The 26,500-nt window shown below is 44.3% G+C and overlaps 1 protein-coding gene across 2 annotated transcripts in view; it reads left to right on the forward strand.

Annotated features, from left to right (window-relative positions):
- Nucleotides 1-26,500, forward strand: part of gria4a (glutamate receptor, ionotropic, AMPA 4a) — a gene marked incomplete at both ends in the record, with an annotated part of 94,065 nt that overhangs the window by 48,385 nt on the left and 19,180 nt on the right. For both annotated transcript variants that reach the window (XM_080007231.1, XM_080007230.1), the window contains 8 exons: nucleotides 42-95; nucleotides 2,508-2,666; nucleotides 7,148-7,315; nucleotides 7,597-7,701; nucleotides 8,975-9,085; nucleotides 17,483-17,689; nucleotides 20,502-20,717; nucleotides 21,234-21,394. In XM_080007231.1, the coding sequence (XP_079863357.1) occupies nucleotides 42-95; nucleotides 2,508-2,666; nucleotides 7,148-7,315; nucleotides 7,597-7,701; nucleotides 8,975-9,085; nucleotides 17,483-17,689; nucleotides 20,502-20,717; nucleotides 21,234-21,394 (1,181 nt within the window). The remainder of the gene's footprint in view (nucleotides 1-41; nucleotides 96-2,507; nucleotides 2,667-7,147; nucleotides 7,316-7,596; nucleotides 7,702-8,974; nucleotides 9,086-17,482; nucleotides 17,690-20,501; nucleotides 20,718-21,233; nucleotides 21,395-26,500) is intronic.

The following is a 26,500-nucleotide window of genomic DNA, read 5'->3' on the forward strand; positions in this document are numbered from 1 at the left end:
CTCTCTCCCTCTCTCTCTCTCCCTCTCTGAATGTCTCTTAGGCTGTCAGTGTGGGAAAACACGTAAAGGGATACCATTACATCATAGCAAACCTGGTAAGGCCCCTTTTCTTAAAATGTCATCATTTCAGGCAGCTTAAAAAGATCTCGCACAAAAATATGTTTTGGGACTCCTTTACTTTTGTGTCCCCGATGAGCATTCCTCTTCTAGCTGGGACTTTCTGGCCAATGTCATACTGTATGTCTAGATTTGTATGGCTGTGTTTATATTGTGAATATCATTAGTGCTATGCACAACACAATCCATGCCTACCTCCTTCAGAAATACCATATGACGTTAAATCCTGTGTGCTTGTGGCCCTTGTGCTCCGCACACAATACCAGTTTAACCAAACAACTTCACACACCTACACGTTCATAAATTTCCATAAAACCAGCTTTAATAATTGGCTTTGCTGGCTACCAAGCTGTGACAACTACCACGGGTGCCAACATAAGAATTAAATCGGCACCTTCTTTCCCTGATGTTTAATTGAATCAGCCCACGACAAAAATCTATTTGTACTCTGCCCAGCGCCGTCTCCGGAGTTTGGCAAAAAACGCATTTCACGACATGCTGTACAGTGCAATACTGTATGTATGTGACGAATAAAGCTTGTGAATCTTTGTGAATCTCTGAATCATCGTAACTGTCAAAGGCGTTATCAGTGGCTATACCATCCATCCTTAATTACTGCCACCAATACCCTACAGGCCTGCCCGGTGACTAACCTCACCAGCACCATGGTGACTTCAGTTCCGTACGGACCTCCTCCACCCCCTACAGCTGCCTCTGGCCCTGCGCTGCCCTGCCAGTGACTACCCCTGCTGCTACTGTTAATGCACCCGTCCCTTACTATCATAATGATCCAATGGTCTACTGCCAACTGGTTCTCCTCATGCACAGCCACCAAATGACCCCTTTCAACTTCTTCAGTCCGATCCTTTAGAGGGTGATCTCGGAGAACGACCTTGAATACCAAATTCTAAAAAGGAAGGACATTATTGATTATTTGGCTAAAAACCCTCTAACCCCTGTCTCAACTGGTCTAATGTGCACCGGCTAGCCATGAGCTCTTGCGTTGGTTACTCAATCTGCATACTTTACGCTCTACCTCTCAAAGGCCTCCTCCATTCCATCCTCAAAGGGAAATGTTAACTCAATGTAATAGGCTATTAGCTCGCTCTGTACATACAGCGCCATGTCAGGCAGTGGACTCAGTGGATCTCAAGGCAGTGGACACAATTAGCCGTGGAACCTGTTGTTACGTGTCGACATCTTCCAGCAATTTCTCTCCCTGGCCGCGCCCAATTTTCCAAAGTTACCATCAAGAGCCTGTACAACGATATTTTGTCAGTCCTGTACGAAGCCAATTATATTATTTTCTTTACAAACAGGCCTGAAACAGGGGCGTGTCTAAGGCCGGGCTGGGGTGGGTGTTGGAGATAAGCCTTGCCCAACCATCCAATGAAAACTCTGTGAAACTTTTTTAATATTTTTACCGTAAATATCCTGTATTCTTAACCTTTCTTAAAAGAAAAAAAAAGGTTGCCGATCAGATCGCTCCACGAAAACAGTTTCTCCAAACAAAACAGATTGTGTTTTTTTGTTAGAGATGTTGATGTTTTTCATGAATTGAATGAAACAAAAAAGCCCAGTGCGTAACGGGGACACTCTCTCAGTCACTCAGTCACCGCCTCAGTCACTCAGTCACCCCCTCAATCACCCCCTCATTCACCACCCAGTCATCCCCCGCCTTGTTCTCAAAATGTAACTATGCCCTTGTTTACAAACCCTGTTAAGGAAAAGCAACACTTTTGTTGTTGCCCAACCAAATAATCCAAATGCCCGCCCAAAGATGACATCCTAGTAACCCCTCTGACCCAAAATTACCCCCAAGCGCTTGCTTTTAACTCCGCCCGCCAAAACCTTGCTAAAAATGCCATTACACAGAAGTTACAACAACGTAAGATCTGCATGCAAAACAGCTGAGGGGTTTAGCCCCCGTTGTTCTCGAATATTACTCACGCTCTTGGCTCCTCGGGAAAAAAAAGGTTTGGGAACACTGCCTTAGTTATTACTCTGACAATTTTACTGTCGTGGATTCAGCAATGAAAATATTTACCGGGCTATTGTCCAAAGTCTGTCAGTACGTCTAAGTGCGTTCCAGCACTTGGGCTGCTGGAAAAATATCCATTAAATGAAATATTTGTTTAATCCCGTAATCATCACTGAGGTTTTCACAAAGAAACTGGGGCCCCCTGTGTTTTTGGTGAAGCTAAGTAGGCAGTAGGTGCTCTAATCTTTAAGCAATCAACCCTGGATAACGCTAATCCCTCGCACTTCCCCTCCCTTTTTCTGTTCCCTCAGCTTTTTAAAACCTCATTTCTCGTTTTGTTGATTGTTTACTTATTCTTCTTTTCTTTCTAACCTCTCTTCCCCCTCCACCGCTGCTCACCGTCTCCCAGGGCTTTAAGGACATTTCTCTGGAGAGGTTCATGCACGGCGGAGCTAACATCACCGGTTTTCAGCTGGTGGACTTCAGCAAAGCCATCGTGATCAAACTGATGCAGCGCTGGAACAAGCTGGACCAGAGGGAGTACCCTGGGTCTGAGAGTCCGCCCAAGGTGAGCACCAACTCATCCCTCTACAATCTGCACGGGAGGTGAGGACACTTGTCCTCAGGTGAGCGTTCATCACACATCCATACAAATAATAAAGTCACCTCATTATGAGTGAAAGTGAAATTTGAATGCATATCCATGCACATGTAACAGTGAAGGTACACACACACACATTGACAATCATTGAATCTCTGGTGCTTTTTGGAACCCTGTCCTCTTGCTGCGCACTGTCAAGGTTTCCCCACAAAGGTAAATCGAGCAGCAGCGTTTCCCGTCTCCTGCAGCCGCTCAGCCAGTCACAGCGCAGTGTGCTGAACTGGGAACCGGATTTCAACCAATCAGAGTGTGACAGCATACACCGGGAGCAGCTCTTTAGCCTACAAGAGTGTGACAGGGGGACTCCTGGTAGAGCCTTCTCACCCATGACACCGTTACAGAGAGCGCCGGGCATGACCTCTTAGCCAATCAGAGTGTGACTCTGCGAGAAGGGAGATGTGAATTGGCGGATTCCACTTTTCCAAAGTGACTCTGACTGTGAAACCCAGCTTCACCTCCAGTCCAGAGGCAGAGGTGCTGGGCCACTAAACTAACTTTTGCCTTACTAAAGGTCCCAAAAGAACACAGAGGAAGATGTTTGCAAGCATAGAGGCAGTAACAGTGCTAATTACAATTATTAATAGTAGGTTGTGCATTATAAGTTGAAGGAATTTTTTCTCCATTTATATTTAAAGCCCCTACACAGTGCTATTTATCTACCACAATAATCAAATGTAATGCATCTGTTTAGATCTATGAAGGACCAAGCAGAAGAATTAGAATTATATACTGTAGCTACAATTAATACATTGATAAATACGATTCATATTTTACCTAATTTCTACTTGCCGCATATTGAACTTCAAAGTTAATAAAGTAGAACAGTTTGAACAGCGGAGCTATTAGTTATCAGTATTTTCTTATCGGCACTTTGCAATTGATAGGGATGCTGTTTGGGACCCATCCTGCTCTTCCAGGATCACTCTCATTATATGTTTGTCTAAGTCAGCATCTCTTCTTCAAGAACCAGATGACACAGCGGCTAATGTTCCCTGCGGAGCCAAAGATTACAAGTAAGCAATAGTCTGCGAAGGTTACGAGAGGTTCAAAATCCCCAAACGTAGGCTGCATCTCGAAAGCCTCAAAGAAAATTGCAGATTGAGATAGTTCACTGTCGTTCTTTCCGTCATTCTTTCCCGTGTGCTTTCATACACAAACAGACACACACAAGTTAATTGGAGTTGAAATATGAAATTCAACATCATTATTGAGATTTCTGTATTTCACTGTGTGGAAACACACACACAAAAAAAACAAATAAACATGCACTGACGTAGTCTCTGTGAGCGGCATGGCCTTTTTCAACCTGGGACCTGTGTTAATTGGCCTATCATCGTTCTCATATTTAGCCGATAAATCCTCATTACAAAATGGCAGCTCCATTAAATTGTCCTCTGCAGTTTAACGGAATATTGAATGTGCTTACAGCCACATCAACAGAAATGATATCCTTCTAATTGTTTTCAAACGACTGTACCTTTACAGTTGTAATTTCATAGAGAACGGGCCTATACGGGAGAATAAAACCAATTACTTTTTTAATATGTTTTAATCTGCATCCATGGCTCATTGTTGCAGTGGATGGCTCTGTTGTCTGGCAGGCTCCGGACACTGATTTTTTTTTCTGCGTGGAGTTTGCATGTTTTCGCCGTGTTACAGCCATTTCCCCCGGTGCTCTGGCTTCAGACATGCCGGCTGATGGTGTATTTTAATCCCCCTAGATCCGAATGATGTGTGCGCACGTGATGTTCGCACTTTGGTTGGTTTAAAAAAAAAGGAAAAAATAGTTCAATATCAAAGGTGATTTTTCTATTTATGTCGGTGGATGGTAAATTGCAGTGCCCATGGGTGTACGTGGTTGCCTGGTGCTCTTTGTTTTCGAAATAAATGTACTGTATATATAATTAAGCATCTGCCTTTTGATACATTCACATCTTTTGGGACGGTAAGGTTCATAGAGGCTTGAAAAGTCCCGGCTCAGTCTCTTATTTCCCTCTGGAATGGCCCCCGTAGCCAGGAAGCCAATGGTTCCAGGACCTGGCCATGAGGTGGTCTTGGGTGGGAGCGGTGGGTCTGGTGTCTGAGTTGCGGCTCCACGTTATTACGTATAAAACAATATAATAAATGATAAATAAAGAAGGGCTTCTCTTGCCAGCTAATCAGCCACTGGCCATCTCAGTAGACAAATCCTCTAAGGACATACTCCCACTAAGGCACAGGCAGCAATATCCTCTAGTTAAGCTGAAGATGCTTGAAGATGAATGTCACACCTGTGTGTGTGTGTGTGTGTGTGTGTGTGTGTGTGTGTGTGTGTGTGTGTGTGTGTGTGTGTGTGTGTGTGTGTGTGTGTGTGTGTGTGTGTGTGTGTGTGTGTGTGTGTGTGTGTGTGATAGGCTAAGGATGAGTTATTCATGGTCCGACAATTTCACGGGAGCCGATCTTGATTAATCGGCCTATTCATCAGGCCTACATAAAAAACATGATAGCCGATAATGTTAGTAGTAAATATCTTTGTAAAATATATGATGTTTACCCATTTTTTTAAATTGTGGTTCTAATATTTCAATTATATATATTTCAGGATTGGCTCCACCCTATTTATAGGACTCTGAAGCCTTTATGATTTGTGCGGATGTACATGCATATTATTTCCATTGTATCACCAATGTATTGCGTACTGCTCGTAGAGAGAGAAGTCAGCCATTCTTCTTTTCTCTTCAGCCAACTTTCATCTTGACAAAAAGGGAGCCACTCTATGCCTCCTCTTTGATATGGATTTTGTTGTCTCTCGACGTCGCCGCCGAGCCTCAAGGCCTCTTTGGTTTCAAGAAAAGTAGGTGAAAGTAGGACGCAAAAAATGAGAGTTTCGCCCGGCTGTGTGGTGTGCGAGACACGCCACGAGGGGAACTCCGGGGATACAGGAAGCCGACGGCAGAGAAGCAGAGAGCGCCCGTCCAGTGTCAGCCGACTCTCCCCCTTCCTCCCCCGTTCGCTTGTCTCTGTGGGGATGTGAAGGCTTCCCACTGCATGTTTGTGTGTGGGCTGAGGGGGAGGCGTGATTGTGTGTGTGTGATCGCCCCCCTGCTGTGCCGCCTCTTACATTTCTCAAGTCCAACAATCTGTCATTTCCACCATCTCTCTTTTCATAGACTCTCTCCTATCTATCTATCTATCTATCTATCTATCTATCTGTTTGTGTGTCTGTCTGTCTATCTATGTATCTATCTATCTATCTATCTATATATCTATCTATCTATCTATCTATCTATCTATCTATCTATCTATCTGTTTGTGTCTGTCTGTCTGTCTATCTATGTATCTATCTATCTATCTATCTATATATCTATCTATCTATCTATCTATCTATCTATCTATCTATCTATCTATCTATCTATCTATCTATCTATCTATCTATCTATCTATCTATCTATCTGTTTGTGTGTCTGTCTGTCTGTCTATCTATGTATCTATTTATCTATATGTCTGTCTGTCTGTCTGTCTGTCTGTCTATCTATCTATCTATCTATCTATCTATCTATCTATCTATCTATCTATCTATCTATCTATCTATCTATCTATCTATCTATCTATCTATCTATCTATCTATCTATCTATCTATCTATCTATCTATCTATCTATCTATCTATCTGTCTGTCTGTCTGTTTGTGTGTCTGTCTGTCTATCTATGTATCTATTTATCTATGTCTGTCTGTCTGTCTGTCTGTCTGTCTATCTATTTATCTATTTATCTATATGTCTGTCTGTCTGTCTGTCTGTCTGCCTGTCTGTTTATCTATCTATCTATCTATCTATCTATCTATCTATCTATCTATCTATCTATCTATCTATCTATCTATCTATCTATCTATCTATCTATCTATCTATCTATCTATCTATCTATCTATCTATCTATCCATCTATCTATCTATTTGTCTACCCATCCATCCACCCATCCAGTTGGATTTTGGCTTCACGGGGGAAGGTGTGGGTGTGCTGCTCAAAACACATGCCAGTATTTGCGACATCCGGTGTGAGTCATTTTGCTCAAATGTAATTTGTGCTTTTTCTGGTTGTTTTTGGTTTGCACCTAATGTAGAAATGTTCACCTCAGGATTTCAACACGCCTCTTGCCTCTTGCCTCTGCCTCCTACTTTCTTTTCTTACACAAGGACTCGCAGAGCTCATTAGCGCCGCTGTCCATGGTGCTGTCCTTCGAAACAGTCTGCTATTCGGGTTTTTTTGCTGATGTGAATGTTTCTTCCCCTCCCTTTCGGTTTTAACTTTGCTCTTGTTATTTAAGGGTGAACGAGAGGAGGACAAATCCGGTTAGAAGTGGTCCGGCCCTTAAATGATCTCTTATCTCCCTCTCCTACGTCCCCCCTCTCCAGTACACGTCCTCTCTAACTTACGACGGTGTTCTGGTGATGGCCGAGGCCTTCCGTAACCTCCGCCGTCAGAAGATCGATATCAGTCGGCGTGGAAACGCCGGCGACTGCCTGGCCAACCCCGCTGCGCCGTGGAACCAAGGAATAGACATGGAGCGCACACTCAAACAGGTTACACAAACACCACTTTCTGAATCACTGACACAAAGAAAATGGCAAACATTTCATTCAACACATGATTGAAGTTCCTGCTTATAGTTGCACTATTTGAGTTATTATGTCAGTATTATGGATACATTTTTGATATACACTACGTGTTTTTATGTATTTATGTATGTATTTATTTATTTATTTATTTATCTATTTATCTATTTATCTATTTACCTATTTATTTATTTATTTACTTATTTATTATTATTTATCTCCATTCATTAACATTGTGATGAATCCAGGTTCGCATCCATGGCCTGACAGGAAACATCCAGTTCGACCACTATGGCCGAAGAGTGAACTACACTATGGACGTGTTCGAGTTAAAGAGCAATGGGCCACGCAAGGTACAGTAGGGCCTTATGTCAGAAATGTATTCTATTAATCTTTTTCTCTTCATTAAAAAAAACTGTATTGAATTTTGCTTAATTGCAGTGCAACATGTGAGACTATGAACATGTCACTAAAGCTGCTTTCACACATGCACTGCAACCCTGAAATGATCCGGACATTACCCAGAGGAGCTTTATGTGTGAATGCAAATTAATCATTTGGACCGGACATTACCCGGACATTACCCAGCCAGCGCCCTCGTACAAAGTCCGCGTAATTCCCGATTGAGCAGTATGTGTGAACGGAGCAGGCATATGTCAACTGCATTCACAGCGAGTGAGTGGGCGTGACGTGTGTTGATCACGTCTTTATCATGCTCCAGTTATTTACCTTTGTTTGGATCTTCGTGCATGGAGTGTGGCCGCTTCGTACTCCTTTCTGTACTCTATTCCTTTCCACTCTTTTGTTTATATTACGCCCAAATAAGGGGTTGTTGAGGTCTGTTTATTGGGATGTATAATAAGGTATAATATTATAAATGAATACTGTTCACACTGTTTTGTGTTTAATTGATCTTTGATTAGGATATGCCACAGAAAATAGATATAAATAAACACAAAGAGAAAGGCACATGGACCCCCATATGCCTTTTCGGGGGTGTAAGAGAGTGAAAGAGGAAGTGTTCCCGTGATGCACAGTGTTTTGTTTGAGCGACACGGGGATGCACAATGGAGCGCAGATCCCGGGCGTGATGGGGCGCATCAGGGCATCGGGGCGCCGAGGACATGTTCCTCATGAATATGCATATCTTGCACAGACAATCTGCTGCCTCGATGCCCATTCCATGCCTGTTTTTATGATAAAAAAGGGCACCATGGGGCCCATAGGGCATCGAGGGGCGAAGGGGCAGGTGCTCAGGCACCCTCCGCCCACCCCCCGTCTGCACGTGCCTGATACACACACACACACACACACACACACACACACACACACACACACACACACACACACACACAGTAATTGAAATACCACCATGTTCCAGCCTCTCAAAGCGCTCCAATGTATATATAATGAACATTTTTGCCACTGGCTCAGTATCTCCCATAAGCCCTAAATTCCTTAAGTCCTAAATTTGCTGGAGAGAATTAGTTCTGTTGATATTTCTGTCTGTCTGCCAGTTCTATTCCCTGACTGTATGTTTAAGCCTCCCCCTCTTTATTTTTATCTCTATATATCCAATCTCTCTCTCTCTCTCTCTCCCCCTCTCTCTCTCTCTCTCTCTCTCAGATCGGCTACTGGAATGACATTGATAAACTGGTCTTGGTCCAGAATGAGAATTCTCTCTCCAACGACAGCTCGGCGATGGACAACAGGACGGTCGTCGTGACAACCATCATGGTAACGTACCCTATGACTAGTCTCTGTGTTGCGGAGTGAAGTTGAGGTTTGGGGTAGAAATTGATGTTCAACACATACCCCCTTGCGATTGATAAACAGGAGCTCTCCCGACCCCAAACCCGATTTCACCGGAATCTTTTTCACACTTTTCCCTTTTTCATTGTCCAATTTTTTATTTTAGGCTTCAGTTGTGTCCTTTATATGTGCATGACGTTTTCAGCAGATCTTATAAATGTACCTATAATTATATCAAAAGTATCCCAGATTTATCATTCGTTGAAGGTATAAAGGAAAGGGCGGCATGAGCATTAGGAGATGGGTTTTGGGGATTTTTCCGAAATTGTGATTGTGATGGGCGCTAGGAGCAAGGATGCAAAAGAGAAGGGACTGGATGGAAACCAGGGAATAAGGGAAGCAAGCTGGTACAAGCTAGCAAGGTTTTGGGGTTTTGGGGTAAATCTATCATATCCGTATGGGTTAGGGCCATGGAGGGGAGAGGTAAGGTGATGCAGCGTGGGTACAATATTTTATCTTAAATGAAGAAAAGGCGGAACAAAGCTTTTATATCTGTCAGTGCCCCATCTGCAACATTACACAAATAAGTCATGAGAGAAACTCTAAAAAGTCCATCTAGACGAATGACCAGGAGTTTGTCACCCCTCCCGCTGTTTTATTTGCGTTTTATAAGCTCTCTCCGGTCTGCAGCCTAATTTAAAATGTCTCTTTATTGCACTAACAAGGATGATACCGGTCTTATGTAGATGTGTGTCCATCAGTTGCTTAAATTAAACTTTACTGGGTCTTTTGAAGCTGACCATCGCCCTCATAAAAAGCTATCAGTCTAATTTATTTGGACACTCTACATGATGCAAGTCACGGCAACACGAGAGTAACTTAAGTAACTTAAGTAAGCTAAAAATGGTTTAATGGTTTACACTTTCAAGCACCCAAATGGTTCCTTATATTTCCAAATTATGTTTTAAAACATAATTTAAACATAATAAAAAACCAGCACTATAAAACTTGTTTTATGTTTTATTTATGATTTATATGTATGCCACCATCCCTAAATTTGGGGTTCAAAATGATTGGTTTTACAGAAATGCAAATTAAATTGCAGCTTTATTATTCATATCAGAGAAAACATTGAAAATTGTGATCGATAGTCTAACATGAACTAATGAGAAAATCTTTAAAGATACCATTAATTCCAGTTGTGGTGTCTGCAGTTTCCTCTTTTCACCTTCCACTTTGCTGACCACCGTGTGGCTGTTTTTGCCGCATTAGGCTTTGCCACTTAGCTTTGGAATGTCGAGCTTTGGACCTGGATCAAAGTCGCACTGTTACAAGGCCAAATATATCTTCATTCAGCTGACATAAGTGTTTTTTTAGACATCGTTCAAACTTTAAGGACACGGCTTGAGCGGGTTCAGTAATTACAATTTATGGTTCATTTATAGACGCCAGAGAGGAGATAAATGTTGAAGATCTTTATCCAAGAAATTTTGCAAGATAAATTTTGCTAAAACTGTTGCTTGCTCCAGGATTTTGGGGCCTCCCTTCCTATCCATCACTCTTTATTGGAAAAGGGATATTAGATGGACAAGAGAGGTAGAGTGAAGGGATGGGATGGGTCATTTAATTTACCTAGAAATTAAAGGACATGCTGTCAAACAGCTTTTCTGTTGTTAGAGATCATGTTTTGAAAATAAATAAGCTTTAAATAAATTTGGTTGATTTTTCTGGGGGCGGGGGTATTGTGAAGTTGGATTTCAATTTTTAGTATGATATCATCGACATTAAGACGTACAAGTCTAATGAAGACACAGTCCGACTTGTGCCAGCATTGTAATTTCATCGTAATTGAAATCAACGGCAACAACAATGACATAAAACCAAACAGGAAACTGCAGACAAGCAGTCATAATAGAAAATAATTTGCAATCAATTTGCCATTAACAAAATTAATTTTGAATTAGTTCCTCCTCCTTCTTCCTCGCAATGAAATTAATTTCGCCATCGATTTGAACAGTATTTAATTATCATTCTTTTGGAAGGGTGGCAATGGCTGGAATTAATTGCCTAAAAGAGAACCAAGGACCATTCTCTGAAGGCGTTGCAATGACAAACACTGCGAGGGTCTGCAGTGCCCCTAGTGGCCAGAACTGTCACTACCAAGATTCAAGATTTTTTATTTGTCACATACATATACATACTTTCATACATATATGCAGTGAAATGTAATGTACCAGAAGTATTAGAGAAGTTTTCATATAATTAAAGTGTTATCTTATTTCCTTGCGGAATTCAGTTCAGAGGGGACGCGAATCTGAAACAATGTGTGACGATATGTTATGTTGATTATTGAGAATGAATTTGTCGTAATACCATGTTGTGTTACACATTGCTGTTTGGTTCATGTTGATGTCATCGATTGAGTGCAACTGTAACAGAGCAGCCCATGTAAAACAGTCTGGTGTGTGTTGCTGTACGTGTCTTTTTCGATGTTTGTTCCCCCCTCCCTCCTCTGCCCCTGTCTTCCCTTCTCCAACACCACGATCCCCCCCGCCCCCCTGCACATCATCTCCCTTTCCTCCCGTCGCATTGCTGCTGCTGTCCCCTCCCACCCCACCTGCCGTCGCTCCGTCCCCGACCATTTCCTCTCCATTTATGTCCCCACCGTCCTCTTCTCCATCTCTCCCCGCCCACCATCTCCGCATCGCTCTCTCTCTCTCTCTCTCTCTCTCTCTCTCTCTCTCTCTCTCTCTCTCTCTCTCTCTCTCTCTCTCTGTGTCTGGATGCTGACCTCAGTGGGCCTTGGCTAACGTTAGCTCAGCCGCCTCCTCCTCTTTGCAGCCTCTGACGATGAGAAAGCCCCCGCTGCGACACTGACGCCCGCTCTCTCAGACCGAACGGAGACTCTGTCTCAGCTGAGTCACAGACCAGCAGGAGAACAAGGACGCGCTGCCTCCCGACACACTGACTGTGCTTTTTTTTTTTTTTTTTTTCGATTGGGACATTGAATATCTCGGAGTGAGATGAAAGAGAGAGAGAGAGAGAGAGAGAGAGAGAGAGAGAGAGAGAGAGAGCGAGAGAGAGAGAGAGAGCGAGCGAGATCCAAAAGCTTGATGTTGTTCGATGATGTTCGACGTTTTTCATCCCGGAGAAGACGGCCCGGAAGACCCGCTGAGAACTCAGGTGCAATTGGCGCGCCATCTCCCTTATTGCCCTTTAACTCTACTTTCTAGTTTCTCCGGATGCATTGGCCTTTTAGTCAATCATATCCCCGTCAGGCCCCTCTGCTCCCACGGGGCCCGGGGGGGCCTCCACGACCGGCACAAAGGACTCCACGTGCTGACACGGCTGACATTTTTAGTCCCATTGTAGCGCAGAGGGGGTTACGTCGGGATCACAAATAACAACACGGAGGACATTAGAGAGGAATAAATGTTATCAAAGTTCAGCAGGTTTCTTTTGTTCTTTTTCCAACCCGGAATTAGACATCCGAGATAACGGGACAGATGGACGGGCCTTCAACGGCATCTCTCCCTCTCTCTCTCTCTTTCTCCCTCGCTCTCTCCCTCTCCCTCTCTCTCCCTCGCTTTCTCCCTCTCCCTCTCTCTCTCTCTCTCTCTCTCCCTCTCTCCACCGTCGCTGTCAATCTGCTCAGTCGCACCTACTCAGCCCTCTCTCGCCTCCCTCGGAGAACACGTCGGAAGCTCCTCGCCAGAATGGGATGGTAGAAATGTTAAAATATCGGTGTTTTTTTGGTTATTCAATACTGCCTGTTTCACCATGAAGATGAAACAGTTGAAATAGTTTCAACAGCCGCTGTCATAGATGGTCTGTCTTTCCTGTGAAGCTATGTAACCAGGAACACACACACACACACACACACACACACATATACACCACGGTGACACAAACTGGGACTTAAACACTCTACACACACACACATATACAGACAATCTCACCATGCCCACACTCACACACACACACACACACACACACACACACACACGTCGCTGGAATTATGATTATTATCACAGTCAGAGTGACAAACACACAAGGACATATACACCCACTCTTCGTTCGACAAACACTGACCCAGTTGCGACGCTGGAAACTCATCCACACGAGCCTCCGCACGATACGAATTCCAACACGAGGACACGAGGAAGCACGTTGCAAACGCGGGACGTGACGCGCGCGGGCCCACGTACATTCCGAGTGCAACCGCCGGCCTCATTTGCGTTTGCGGTTTTACCGCGTGTGAATCCTGTGTTTCAGTGGAACTGGGTGGATGGGCTTCTCTAAGGAAAAGGTCCATGCACGTGGGAGTGCTTGTGCTTGTTTACTGCTCAAAACTAACTTTCCCACGTAGAGACCCACATCCCAGGCCTCTGGTGGACGCCCTAATACAGAGTATAAGGGCGTTACAAACTGCTGTCGCCACAAAACACACGGCAACGTGAGTCTGACGGAATCAAATAGTTGTTATCTGGGTTTGCCGCGGTTTGGCATCGTCGCCAAATGTCAATGGTACGGCTCCCAATTTGGCAGGCAACCGGCGCGGCGTGCCTTTTACCTGGTTGGAGGGCCAGGCGTTTGGAGGATTAACTCCGTCGTTTGCCGTACGGCCAACACGCCTCTACAAAGCCGCCACCACCCAAACCCCATCGCCACACGTTCCTGCTCTTTTCTCTCCTCTTTCCCCTACATCTCCCTCTTTTTCTCATTCTTCTCCCATCTTTCCGTTCTTCGGTGTCTTTGCACCTCGCGGCTTACCATTCCTTCCTACTCCGAAAGTACTGACCGCTCTTCCCCACTTTCTGCCCCCTTTAGTTATGTCTCGTTCCCGCCAGGCGCACACGCACCACACACACCCATCCTCTCCCCTCGTCTCCTCTCCTTTTTTTTTTCCGCCTTTCCTCCCCCTTCCAATTTTCGGTTGTTCAGTCTGCTATTCCTCCTTTTACCTCCACTCTCCCCTTCTCCTCTCTTTCCCCTCCCAGTTGCTCACGTCCTCATGTAGCTCCCGATTCCACATGAACAATACACGGCAACACACACAGATATGTCATTTTCTTCACTGCTGGAAGAGCACTAAAACACACCCACACACACACGCAGACACACGCACGCACACGCACGCACGCACACACACACACACACACACACACGTGCGCACACACACACACACACGCACACACACACACACACATACCCGCACATGCACACACACACTTTCATGCACATAAACTCGTAGCTTAGGCACTGCCATGGACACACTGCGACAAAGGAGTCTGAGGCATACTGATAACAAACCTTAAGGAGGCTTAAAACTGATGCAATGCCACTGTCGACAAGGCTCCCACTGGCACATGCGTGTGTGTGTGTGTGTGTGTGTGTGTGTGTGTGTTTGCAATTATGGGTCGGTGCTGGTGTGTTTGAGTACACACGCGAGTGCATGTATACATACATTTATGGGAATGTGTGTGTGTATATTTGTCTGTGTGTGTGTGTGTGTGTGTGTGTGTGTGTGTGTGTGTGTGTGTGTGTGTTGCCCTTGCCCAGTCGTAGTGCACGCAGAGTCCACAAGGTTGGCCGTCCTCATTGAAACACTTGGCCTTCTAATGCGATGAGGCAGGAGGTAATTTGATGCTAGATGGAGGAGCAAAGGAGGCCGGCCTCCTCCTTGTTAGCACAAATTATGCACCGGATTCCTGCGAGACAGTAGGTCTTTGATGAAAAGGGAAGGAGCTTTTCAAAAGCTGGCAAAGAAAACCTTTTTTTTTTTAATGAATGAATTAAGACATAGTGTATATACACGTTCATTAGAATTCAAAGCCATGTAGCAAGTTATTCCACCATCGCGTTGTTGTCTTTTGAATACAAGGTAAATCCATGAGAATTTATTGTAAATTGTGTTTGGTGTCCAGATGGGGGCATCGCGTGTTATCGGTCAGGCGGTCCAGGGATGGATATAGAGTAGCACAGACCTTGCACTGTTACACAGCGACATTATTCACAACTCGTTTATTTACAATGAACTGATTTAGATGCAAATTCATCGATGGTTTAAGCCTCGTCAGAAAAGACGTCCAAGGGTGATTTTTTTATCTTGGAGATGGAGAACGCAACAGAAACCGGTCGGCGTTTGCAGCCACGACTGAATGACCTGCCCTGTAGACGCCGTACGTGCTAAACTGACGCTGAGCCACGCGAAGATAGATATGCATGAAAAATCGACGGACCTCAGCCGGAGGAGCTGTTTGGCCGGGGCCTCTGCTATGCTTTCCGTTCGTTCCGGTTATGCCATCTGCAAAAGTGAAAAGAAAGTGAAATTTGACATGATCCGAACTTTCTCGTGTCATTAATGAGGAACGGTGGAAAAATAGGCTGGAATTGTAACAAAATTAGCAATTTCCTTTTCAAATTAATGCTTGTTTTGTTACGGATGGGGGACGTGTTACGCACGATGTAAAAGGCTCTCTATTGTGTAGACCGTATTTACAGTGCTTATGCTTGGAACAGCCAGTATTTTATAATAAAATATGGTCTACAGATAAACACAAAGAAACCCTACCTTAAATGGTTCAAACGCTTTTTTTTTTTTTTTTTTCTCCTCATTTAAAAAACGGTATTTCAGCGCGCCTAATCGTCCGTCTCCACAGCGCGGCGCGGTGATGGAGCGGCGGTGGCTGCTGACGGAGCAGTCCTGGGAGCCGCTCTATAGAGCTCTATAAAGAGGGAATTTGCTCGGCTTTGTTTGTCTCTTCATTAGCACCGTGATTCATGTTGAATCGGTGCGACGGGTGCCCCCAGGCCCCGCTAATGTCTTTGATAATGAGATTTTCGGGAGAGAAATGCGCTTTCACTCACTCTGACAACGAAACACACAAAAGAGCAAGTTTTGGGGTTTTTTTGCACGTGGAGATGACGGCGCCGATGAAACGAGCACCGGTTTTTCCTCTTTTTTCGCGTCTGAAATGTGCCTGTTTAAACTCCCTCTGCATAAATTAAAGCCGGAGCGGCCCTTTGTGAGCGCTCGGCGAGTAAAATAAAAAGGTTTCTGTTCGTGTTGATCAATCCTCCTCCGATGTCCTCCTTAAGAGTTAAAAAAGAAAAGTGGTCTCGTAACTTTGTTCGTTTTTCGATTCTCCGCTTGACTGCTGTAAATACAATGTATTACCTCCAATTTGTGTTTTATGTGACAGTAATGTGATTGTTTACCTCGCAATTCTTTGTCCAAGACTTTCACTGAATATACATCTGTTCCGACGCTCCGTGCTTTCAGACTATGGCGCTCTCAATGTAATTTATTTTGTTGTTGTATTGATTCAAGTTGTATGTAAATTGCCATTGTTATACCATATTTATATTTATTTTATTTCTTAAACAAAAAGATGCTTGATTAAATCGTACATGTTTTCAACGCCAATCCGTTTGCTGCCTGGAGATTTGATTTCCAAATGTATGTTATCCTTTTTTTGTCATCTTTTATGATCTCAATAAACTGTTTAATAGCCGGGTTGTTTTAGGTGTTACAAAAGCCTGTCTGATTAATTAGATGAGATTAGTCTTTGATTAAAAAGGGGTTGATAGCATTTTAATAGTCTTGGTTTCAGTTGGATTACAGGGTGGGGAGCCCCAGGCGTAATTACTATAAATCACCACCCGCGATGGATACGCATGTAGTCAAAAGTCAAAAATGAACTGGTCCGAGTATTTGTGTGCACCTACCGGTTAAATAAAAATAGCTCCCACCTCCTCCTCTTTCTCATAGTGAAAGTACACCCCAAAAACCCTTGTGCCACTTTAAATACACGACCGGAGGAGCCCTCTCTGTAGTATTTCACCGCCCTAGTTTTTTTTTTTTTTTTTGTGTTTTTTTTTATCATCCACTCAGTTCGCCGCTTCAGTATAAATGTTGCATGGCATCGGATGCGTATCCCGCGTAGGGCGTAGGAGAGGTGCACTCTAAGTCCAAAGCTTAAGATATTGAACATTCTCCACAAACACAGTGGCCTTTAAATAAAATTCAAAAACAAAAACAAAAACAGCTGTTATATTTGCTCCGTGTGAACATGGCTCGGTTTCCCGCCCGAGCCGTTTTTTGACAGGAGGGGTTTTCTCCGACACTGTTCTATGGGGTTCATTGGGGCAAGGCCAATCACCTTATGTAAAGCTATTCAATCATATCATATATCCTGTATACACATGATGATCTAAATTAGATTTTCTTTTGTTTGATATAAATATAATGATATAACCTGCCTGTATTCTGTGTGGTTTTTTTGGGGTTTTTTTTGCCATCATACTCTGTTAGGACAGCCTCATTCAGGTCCTTCCAAACAGTTTGTGTCTCTCTCCCGTTCTCTGCTGCTTTCACAGGAGGGTCCCTATGTGATGCTCAAGAAGAACTGGGAATTATACGAGGGCAACGACCAGTTCGAGGGCTACTGCGTCGACCTGGCCTCGGAAATTGCCAAGCACATTGGAATCAAATACAAGATTTCCATTGTGCCCGATGGGAAATACGGAGCCAGGGACCCGGAGACCAAGATATGGAACGGAATGGTTGGAGAACTTGTCTATGGGGTAAGGATGGATGGATGCTCTGGGGTGGGTGAGTGGAAAATACAGGGGAAGCGATACAGAGAAGAACATATGGAAATATTGGTGGTATATGGAGTATGGCTGATGGGTCTCCGTGATAGGGATTGGGAGGGGGGGTAGTAGAAAGGCAGTTAAGGCATTGGAGATAGAAGTTGTCACAGGAAACGAAGATAGGGAGGCAAGACGATTGGATTAATGTGAAGAGATGGGGTTTAGAGGGAAGAAGAGGACGGAAGTAATTTAGTCAAATCTGATAGAAACAGATTAGGCTTCTATGTTAACAAACAGACAACTGACTTATACATCTGGGATAAGTAACAAAGTTTGAATGTCTGTGTAGTTTCTATGACTTCCTTTAGGCAATTGCTAATTTTCCAATGTTACTGATTACACCTTTTAAATCCTGCACTCCACCAGATAAGTGGAGTATTTCCCTGTTCCACCACAACACACACTTTAATTTAGATCCTGCCCCTTCCTGGTAGTCTTACCCTATTTGAAGGGTTTAAAATAGTTCGTCATCAGGGCCAGCCCAGGGCATCAGCGCTCTATGCATAAGGGCCACAACCTCTGGAGTGGGCGGGGGCACAATCAGTGTAGAGTGTGACGTCTCCCTTCCGCTCACTCTGTCACGCCTCCGCCAATTTGCGCCACTTTTCCAAATACCCCAAATCCAACAAAAAACCCTGTTGTTTTTACTTTATATCATGTATTTTGTATTTGAAAGAAAATAAAACGCACCTTGCGTGTCGCCCCCGCCCCAACCCTGCTTAGGGCCACATAAAAGCCCGGGCCGCCCCTGGTCGTCAGAGGTACATTTAGCAAACTATCAAATGGGTTAAATGGTTTGACAAACCTCAAAGAGAAGGTCCTGAAGCACTAAAAAGATGAGTCCCAGAAGAGGTTCTCTATAAACACTAACAAGCACTAGATGGGGCTTGAATCTCTGATTTTTCCTTCCTCGTTATTGTTGTAAGCACACGCGTCTGGGGGTTGTTTTTGCAACACCGCCATCGCGGCTGTAAGAGTTCCGTGCACAAAAGGCAATACTAACGGGTGGAAAGTGAGAAACCGGAAGCAGACTGACTAATCAATTTTGAATTTTCCGTGCTATATTCACGCTTACAGTCATCTCCAGGAACTCCTCCGCCACCCTCAACACAGCAGGCAAAACGCTTCTGTGGGCTTTGAATCCCTTGTTCTCAAATACTTTTCGGCGACTCCTTTCATCTCCCACCATGTCTCCCTTTCTTCTCGGCCGTTATGGCATCTCTCCATCGGATGACTTCGGATTATCCTCTGCCCTCTCCTGCCCTGTTTTCATTCCACATCCTGCTCAGCCCGTACTCTTCCTTCAGCTATTTATTCTTCCTCCATTGTCGCCTCCTTAATTCCTTGCAGCCAGAGAACACTTGCTGTTTGATATGCAGTTACTCAGGCTTCCTTTTTGGGTTAGGGCTGCAGATGTTGTTTGCACAAGTACTATTCAGACTCGGATTCAGAGTGCTGAATGAATGATGTTCTTGACTCATCCACGGAATGGTGTGTGTGTGTGTGTGTGTGTGTGTGTGTGTGTGTGTGTGTGTGTGTGTGTGTGTGTGTGTGTGTGTGTGTGTGTGTGTGTGTGTGTGTGTGTGTGTGTGTGTGTGTGTGTGTGCGCGTGTACACACGTATGAGAGTGTCTGAGAGACTTGGAGGGCTGATTCATATTCTAGCAGCATCCCTCTCATGCCTATGAATTACTTCTCTGTCGCGTTGCCATTTTTCTTCTTCCCCCTCTTTCACCCCATCTTTTCCTCTGCCCCTCTTTTTTTTCCCCCCATTGCTCTCATCACCTCACAAACCCTTCCTTAACATACCGTCTCTTTCTGTACCTCTCCTTCTTTTCCCATTAGCGTCAATGTCCCCACCCCCGCCGGCCTGTCTCTTCCACGCTCCCAGTGTTCACGCACCCTCTCCGCCTCCCCCTCCCTTCGCCTCATTTAAACTCCTCCTCCCACCTAAAGTGTTCCCATCTTCGCATTTTCATAAAGACCGGATACAACATTCCGGCGCCGTTCTGTGTTGATCCTCTGGTTTGTCCTCTTCGATTCTCCCTTCTGCGGACTCTTGAGAGGTTATGGTTTGTCTCCTCGTGTTGCGTATGCGTTTGGATTTCAGTTGTTTCAGTCGAACCCCGGTCCTCCCTGAAACTAGTTGTGAAGTTTATTTGTCGAGTTTATTCATATAGGCGGTAATTACAGTACACTCTCAAATGGCTTCACAGGCCCACATTCCACATGGAAAACAATTGCATCTCCCTGGTCTTAAGCCCACCCGGGCAGGGAAAAACTCCCAGAAAACCGTTTATCCCCCTTTTTCCCTTGGGGAAAAAGGGGGATAAACCATGAGAAGGGGCTTACAGAAAGAGGTCTCCCCCTTCCAGGATGACAAGGCTGCAGTGGATGCCGAGTGGGCAACATTAAATGGCATACTCTGAAAAATCATAGATAATGTAGTTATACACTGTGCAGTGTTAATAATGTGATGTCGTGTAATGTAATATGAGAGTCTATTTTGCTGGTGCACAGCGCCGCAGGCAGACGCCTCCAGAAGGGAAGAGGGTCAGATTCGGGTCTGGTCCAGGTTGGTCGGAGCGGTGGTTAGGGTGGTCACTGCCGGTGTTTCCTGGCTCCACGTCCGCGGCAGAGCGGCAGCCTTCACACCCGTTAGGTTAGGGTGCTCGTTCTAGTGGTTCTCCGGGGGTGACTATAACACTGAAGTGAACGATGTCCTCCTTACCTCCCCGCTCTAGAAAGCAGAGATTGCAGTGGCCCCATTGACCATCACTCTTGTCAGGGAGGAGGTGATTGACTTCTCCAAACCCTTCATGTCCCTGGGGATCTCCATTATGATCAAGAAACCCCAGAAGTCTAAACCGGGGGTGTTCTCCTTCCTGGACCCGCTGGCCTATGAGATCTGGATGTGCATCGTGTTCGCCTACATCGGAGTCAGTGTCGTGCTGTTTTTGGTGAGTGAGCGCTCCGTTAACTTTTGAGTTGAATCATCGGAAAGCGTTGGAGGCCATCGTGTGGAGTGTTTCAATATGGCAGATACCCTTTAGGTTACAGGTTGAACGTTGTTTTCTCTCTGAACCTATTACCACAATCTGTGCTAAAATAAAGATGTATGCATCATGGAGGGGACGGTAGCTCAGGAGGTAGAGCTGGTCGTCTAGTAATCTAATGGTTGCTGGTTCGATCCCAGGCTCCTCCTGCTATCATGCTGTAGTGTCCTTGAGCAAGACACTTAACCCCTCATTGCTCCTGATGGCTGCGTCCGTCGGTGTTTGAATAATTGTAAGTCGCTTTGGATAAAAGCGTCTGCTAAATGACGAAATGTAATGTAATGTAATGTAATGTAATCATGCATGAGGATAATCAGTCACTGCTTCAGTCATGGTTCTTTGACAGTTTATTGTGATGTCTTTGGTAGTTTTTTGGGGGTTTTTCAGCTCAAACCAACCTTTCTCTTCTGCTTCCGCTAGGTGAGTCGCTTCAGCCCGTACGAGTGGCACGCTGAGGAGCCAGAGGAGGGCGCCACGGAGCAGGGCCCGACTGACCAACCCCCCAACGAGTTTGGCATCTTCAACTCCCTCTGGTTCTCGTTGGGGGCATTCATGCAGCAGGGCTGCGACATCTCACCACGGTGGGCCAATGTGTGCTTGTGTGTCTATGTGTGTGTGTGATGGGTGTGTGTGTGTGTGTGTGTGTGTGTGTGTGTGTGTGTGTGTGTGTTTGTGTGTGATGTGTGCAGGGAGTGTGTGTGTTGAACATCTTCCCATTCTGTAATGTGAGAGTGCTGCACGGTGTAGAATGTTCTGGCAACACAAAGGGCAAAGCCCAACTGCTTTAACACACAGTCTGACTGCCATTTGGAAAGGTTACTGGAGCTGAAGATGTGCTACTGTAGTAACACACACACACACACACACAGTCACACACACACATACACACACACACACAGACGTGCACATATCACACGTACAAACACACACACACACACACACACACACACACACACACACACACACACACACACACACACAGACATGCACTTATCACACGTACACACACGTTTAACAATACACACTCATCATCACATCATTTCACCACATGAAGTAAATACCTGCACACACAAACACTGTGCCCACATATGGGCTAGTATGGTGGGAGCTTTAGCTTTAGCTATACGTGTATAAATGTTTAATGCCTCACTGAGGGGGCAGAGTCCAACATATTTTTAGAATATTTATAAGAATACGGCATTTTATTATTGATAACCTGAGAATGCAGTTTAGTAAATTATTCATGCCATTCATCTGCAAGACCTTTGGGGAGCAAATCTGATGAGAGGAGGGGCGGCAAGGGGAGCGTCCCACCAAAACAAACGATAGAAGTGACTGAAAGAAGATAAGCCAGAAGAGGGGAAAGTGGGAGCGGTTGACAGAGAAATTGCGTGTGTGCATTGTGTATTTTGGGTGCAAGATGGATTCAGAGAGTGTGAAGGGAGTTGCGACGTCCTGGCTGGACATCTGTCACGGCAGACTGCGGGTGGAGTGGTATCTATCTATCTATCTATCTATCTATCTATCTATCTATCTATCTATCTATCTATCTATCTATCTATCTATCTATCTATCTATCTATCTATCTATCTATCTATCTATCCATATGTCTGTCTGTCTGTCTGTCTATCTATCTATAAATACCAGTAAAATACTTTGCATTACCAGTGACTGCATTGCACCATGGGATGTAGCACAGTTTTAGACTTTTAACTCTACGTATAACTAAATGTGATTGTATCTTACTGTAATTTCTCTCGTCAGTTGGTGGGATTTAATTGAGCGTGAGAGGACATTTCCAGGCAAACTGCAGCGAGGATGAGCTCTGTTATGGAGGTCCGCCTTCACCCTCCAAACTTTACTTCTACTTTCCTCCACCTGTTCTCCTGCCCCGCCTTGCCTTCCTCATTTAACCGCTCATCCATCTCCTTCACCCTTTCTTTCTCCACCCCCACACACGTCGTTTACACTCCCCTCCACCTAACCCTGACTGACAGGTCCATTCCAAACCGAGAAGAGAAAATCTAAAATGCTTCACAGACACAAACCCGGACACACACACACACACCCGCACACCCACACACACACACACACACACACACACACACACACACACACACACACACACACACACACACACACACACACACGCACAAACACATAAATCCATCTCCTCCTTTAAAAAAAAAAAAAGCACTTCCCCATTTTTTTTAGTGTGGTGGTAAATAAAATAACTTTATTCACTAATATGATGAGATTTCTCTCCCACTGCCGCTCACCTCCCATTACATCATGCCTGAAAATCAAAAGCTGCACTTTGAAAGGTCAGCTGCAAATGGGTAACAAAAAAAAAAACCAGTGTAAAAAAAAAAAGTATATTTTTTATATTTTTGATGGCGGTTATTTTATTATCAGCAAAATGGCTCGAGCCGAACCTGTGTGGGTGCGTGCGTGTGTGGGGAGGGGCGGGGAGGGCGGCGGAGGGGGGGTCCGAAAATATATTAGCACCGGCGCCAATCATCAGCATGTTACGCCGCTGCGCTGCTCATTTTGCTTCTTTTACGGAAATGGTTTTGTTAGTAGGCTGTTGCAATTCAATCTTAATTTTTTTTCGGACTCCATGAAATGATTTGTAACCTCTAGCTCCTCTTCTTATTGTAAAGTGTGAACAGATTTAGTGAGTCGCTACAAGTGCAATATTATTATGAGCAACATTCTCTGAGCATTGGATGCTATGTAATTTATGGTAAGCAGTAACCACCAGACAGAAAATCCAAATAAGTTTTTTATTCGCTGCCCTTGGTTTATACAAAGCTAAAGATAAATTATGTGATTTATCGAACTATCTGTTTGTAATAATGTGTAAATCAACTTATTTCTGACAGAGGCAGACCCATTTAGGATCGGGCATATTGGCTGATGTTTGACCCTTCTCTAGGACTCGAAAGAACGACAAGGCGATATGCCAGAAATCGTTTTTCATTTTCCCCTCCTTGCTCTTTTTTATCTTTCCCCTTTAATATCTGCGCCAGACAGCTACTATACATAACCAAAGAAATGATATCCCTGCCCTTACAATGTAGGGCCGGGGATATCATTTTCTATATCAAATTGATGAGTTTCTCTTCCCATTATAGCAACTTCACTTTAGTTGAGAATAAAGAGAAATTGACTTGGTGTTGAATCAGATATTATGACACAGCAGTTGTGTATGCAAGATATTGTTATTATATTTCCTTAATAAAGTTAATTAAAATTATTTTTTCTTAATAAAAGTTATTATGAAGTTACTATGTAGTTATTACTATTTCCCTAGTATTCACTAATGGTCACTTCAGCAATGTGTAACAACAGTCAGGTAATATTTTGTTAATTTATGTATACTGTACATTTATTGATATTTTCAGGTACGAGCAAGGCAATAAGCAGCGTTATTTGTAAAGTGCTTTGAGTGGATGGCTGTAATGACTGGATAAGTGCAATATAAAGACGATTGATCATTTCACTCAATTCCAATTGTCTGGAGGGGTGTTAATTATTGTCCTATAATGCACAGCTCCATCATTAAGCACCACCCACGTTATGCACCGCCCTGCATTCCAATGACCCCACACCTTGCTGTGGATTATATCTTACTGTATTCGAATTTTGCATCATCCCAATACAAACCCTTGGAATAGCAATCAGTTTCATGTATGAAGTTTTATACAAGTTGGAATTTTTGTGAAGGACAAGAAACGCTGATGACAGGGATGTTTTGTTGACTGACTGACTTTGGCAATGTACTATTTTGTTTTGCTTGCTGTCTTATTGTTAGCATGGCTGTTTGCTGTGTTTGTGGTTGTATGTGTGTGTGCGTGCGTGTGTGCGTGCGTGTGTGTGCGTGCGTGCGTGCGGGTGTGTGTGTGTGTGTGTGTGTGCCAGCGCTGTGATGATGCTAAAGGTCCATTGGTATTCAGTGTCAGTCCCTCTCTCCCCTCTGCAGTCATCTCTGCAGTCTCAGGGAAACAGTATCACATTGAAACACACGCACACACACAAACACACACACACACACACACACACACACACACACACACACGCACACACACACAGATACATGCAACCAGACACACGATACAGATACTTTACACACAGCCACACAAACCTCTCTCTCTCTCTCTCTCTCTCTCTCTCTCTCTCTCTCTCTCTATTTTGCACTCCTTTTTGCCTTTTTCTATGTTTCTCTCCATCTTACCTGTATGCATTACTTTTCTCTCTCCATCCCCTACCCCTCTCCTTTTTTCCTTACTTTTGCCCTCTCCTGTTCTCCTTTCCCTCTCTCTTTCTGTTTTCCGTCTTCCTCTCTGTCGCTCTCTCCCTCTCCTTCTCCTTCTCTCCATCTCCATCTCCTTCGTTTTCTGCTGGATTCGTCTCTGCCTCTTGATGCCGTTCAGTGGCCCTAATCATTATCTGAGTTTATCCGCATTTTCTATTGTTATGCACTCAAATTGGTATGTATATGTGTGTGTGTGTGTGTGTGTGTGTGTGTGTGTGTGTGTGTGTGTGTGTGTGTGTGTGTGTGTGTGTGTGTGTGTGTGTGTGCGTGTGTGCGTTTGTGCGTGCGTGCGTGCATGTGTGCTTGTGTTTCTTGCACAGCAAAATGCAATATTTTTCACCCTTACAGTCAACAGACATTTTGTCTCCTTTTATTTCTCTCTCTCTCTCTCTCTCTCTCTCTCTCTCTCTCTCTCTCTCTCTCTCTCTCTCTCTCTCTCTCTCTCTCACGCACACATAAACACACAAACACACACACAGATACACACACACACACACACACACACACACACACGTTGTTGGAGTGACCTTGAGTCGGCATTTAGAAGCGCCCACCTGTCTTCTTGCCACCGGGACCCTTTAATGAAAGTGATTTGCCGGGTCAGGCCGCGAGGGGCAGAAAAAGAAGTGAGAGAGATGTGGGGGGGCTCCGTTTTAGCTGCACAGTGGGACGTGGAGAGTACTGACTTAAATACAGATTATACACGTTCATGTCTGTCATTTTTACTGGAGGTGGAGATGATAAAGATAAAGGAAGATCAAACGTGGATGGAAATTCAGAATGAGAGAGAGAGAGAGAGAGAGAGAGAGAGAGAGAGGGAGAGAGGGTGCAAGAGAGAGAGAGAGAGAGAAGATGGGAGAGAGAGAGAGAGAGGGAGAGAGAGGGAGAGAGAGAATGAGAGAGTATTGTAATTGATGACCTTGAGGCTGGTCATTCATTAATGAGTAAGCACTGTGAACCACAGTGGTTAGTTAGTCATGCCATTAGCTGGCTTTTGGAGCCAACGATTAAGGATTCAGCAACATTTAAACACACACACACATACACACACACACACACACACACACACACACACACACACACACAGGATCAGTGTGTGTGTGTGTCTCTCTCTCGCTCCCACTCTCTCGCTCCCGCTTTCTTTCATGTTTATATCTCCAGGTCACTAATTATAATGCTCTGCTTTATCTAAAATTGACCCCAAATCTACATCATCATCTGAATGTGTCACTATGCGTGAGAGTGTGTTTCCCTGCATCTCTAAGCCCTGTTGTTATTTCTTCCTCCTTATTGCCCTAATTATTATAATAAGTTATCCATTCAATATACTTTCGATTTTGCCCTTTAAGTGTACATACCTCATAGCCTC

Source organism: Zeus faber, assembly GCF_960531495.2.
Source record: "Zeus faber genome assembly, chromosome: 9".
NCBI lineage: Eukaryota > Metazoa > Chordata > Actinopteri > Zeiformes > Zeidae > Zeus > Zeus faber.